Genomic DNA, 644 nt, shown 5'->3' with positions numbered 1-644 from the left:
GTTTCAGGTCCAGTTTGAGGAAGCGAAAGGCCACAACGGGCATGATGCAGACGACAGTGGTGAGGGCGATGGTCAGCCAGACCGTGGGCTGGGCCAGCGTGTTCTGCGCATTACCTGGAGCAGGGGGGGGAGAAACACGAGTCCAGCCAGGGCTCAGCTGGGACAGGACCCTGCCGCGGTGGGTGGCATCGCCTCGCCCCCTCGGACTCACCCACAAAGCGGAACTGGTTGGGGAACATCTGGAAGAGGCCGTCGCTGTGCATGGCGAAGAGGATGGCGAAGTAGGCGGCCAGGCTTCCCCAGATGAAGAAGTGGTTGATGGCCGTCCAGAAGCCCGTGTCCAGCCCAATCTGGTGGAGAAGGGAAGGAGGAGGCAGAGTTCCCGGTGCTCCGACACGGCCACAGGGCAGGATGGGACCCAACCCTTCTCCCGCCCTTTGTGCTACAAGCGCGGGGGTTTGGGGCCGAGCGGCCGCGTCCCTACCTGCACGCTGACGACAATCACGAGGGAGGTGGCAACGGTGACGGCAAAGGACTGGTAGTCGGCCAGCTGGGCGCCATCATCGCGGGTGGCATCAGCAAAGACGCCGTAGGGGATGAAGAACATGAGGACGGAGGTGTAGATGCCCTGGGCGATGCAGATG

The 644-nt window shown here is 63.5% G+C and overlaps 1 protein-coding gene across 1 annotated transcript in view; it reads right to left on the bottom strand.

The window, feature by feature from the left end:
• Nucleotides 1-3: 3 nt before the first annotated feature.
• Nucleotides 4-644, bottom strand: part of LOC104164626 (phospholipid-transporting ATPase ID-like) — a gene marked incomplete at both ends in the record, with an annotated part of 2,065 nt that continues 1,424 nt past the window's right edge. The window contains 3 exons of the mRNA XM_009704009.1: nt 4-114; nt 212-350; nt 485-644. The exon at nt 485-644 is cut by the window's right edge and continues 36 nt beyond it. Of these exons, the coding sequence (XP_009702311.1) occupies nt 4-114; nt 212-350; nt 485-644 (410 nt within the window). The remainder of the gene's footprint in view (nt 115-211; nt 351-484) is intronic.

This window comes from Cariama cristata, unplaced genomic scaffold (genome assembly GCF_000690535.1).
Source record: "Cariama cristata isolate BGI_N322 unplaced genomic scaffold, ASM69053v1 scaffold21827, whole genome shotgun sequence".
Taxonomy (NCBI): Eukaryota; Metazoa; Chordata; class Aves; order Cariamiformes; family Cariamidae; genus Cariama; species Cariama cristata.
Note: the sequence above shows the minus strand (reverse complement) of the source record. Positions and strands in the feature narration are given on the sequence as shown.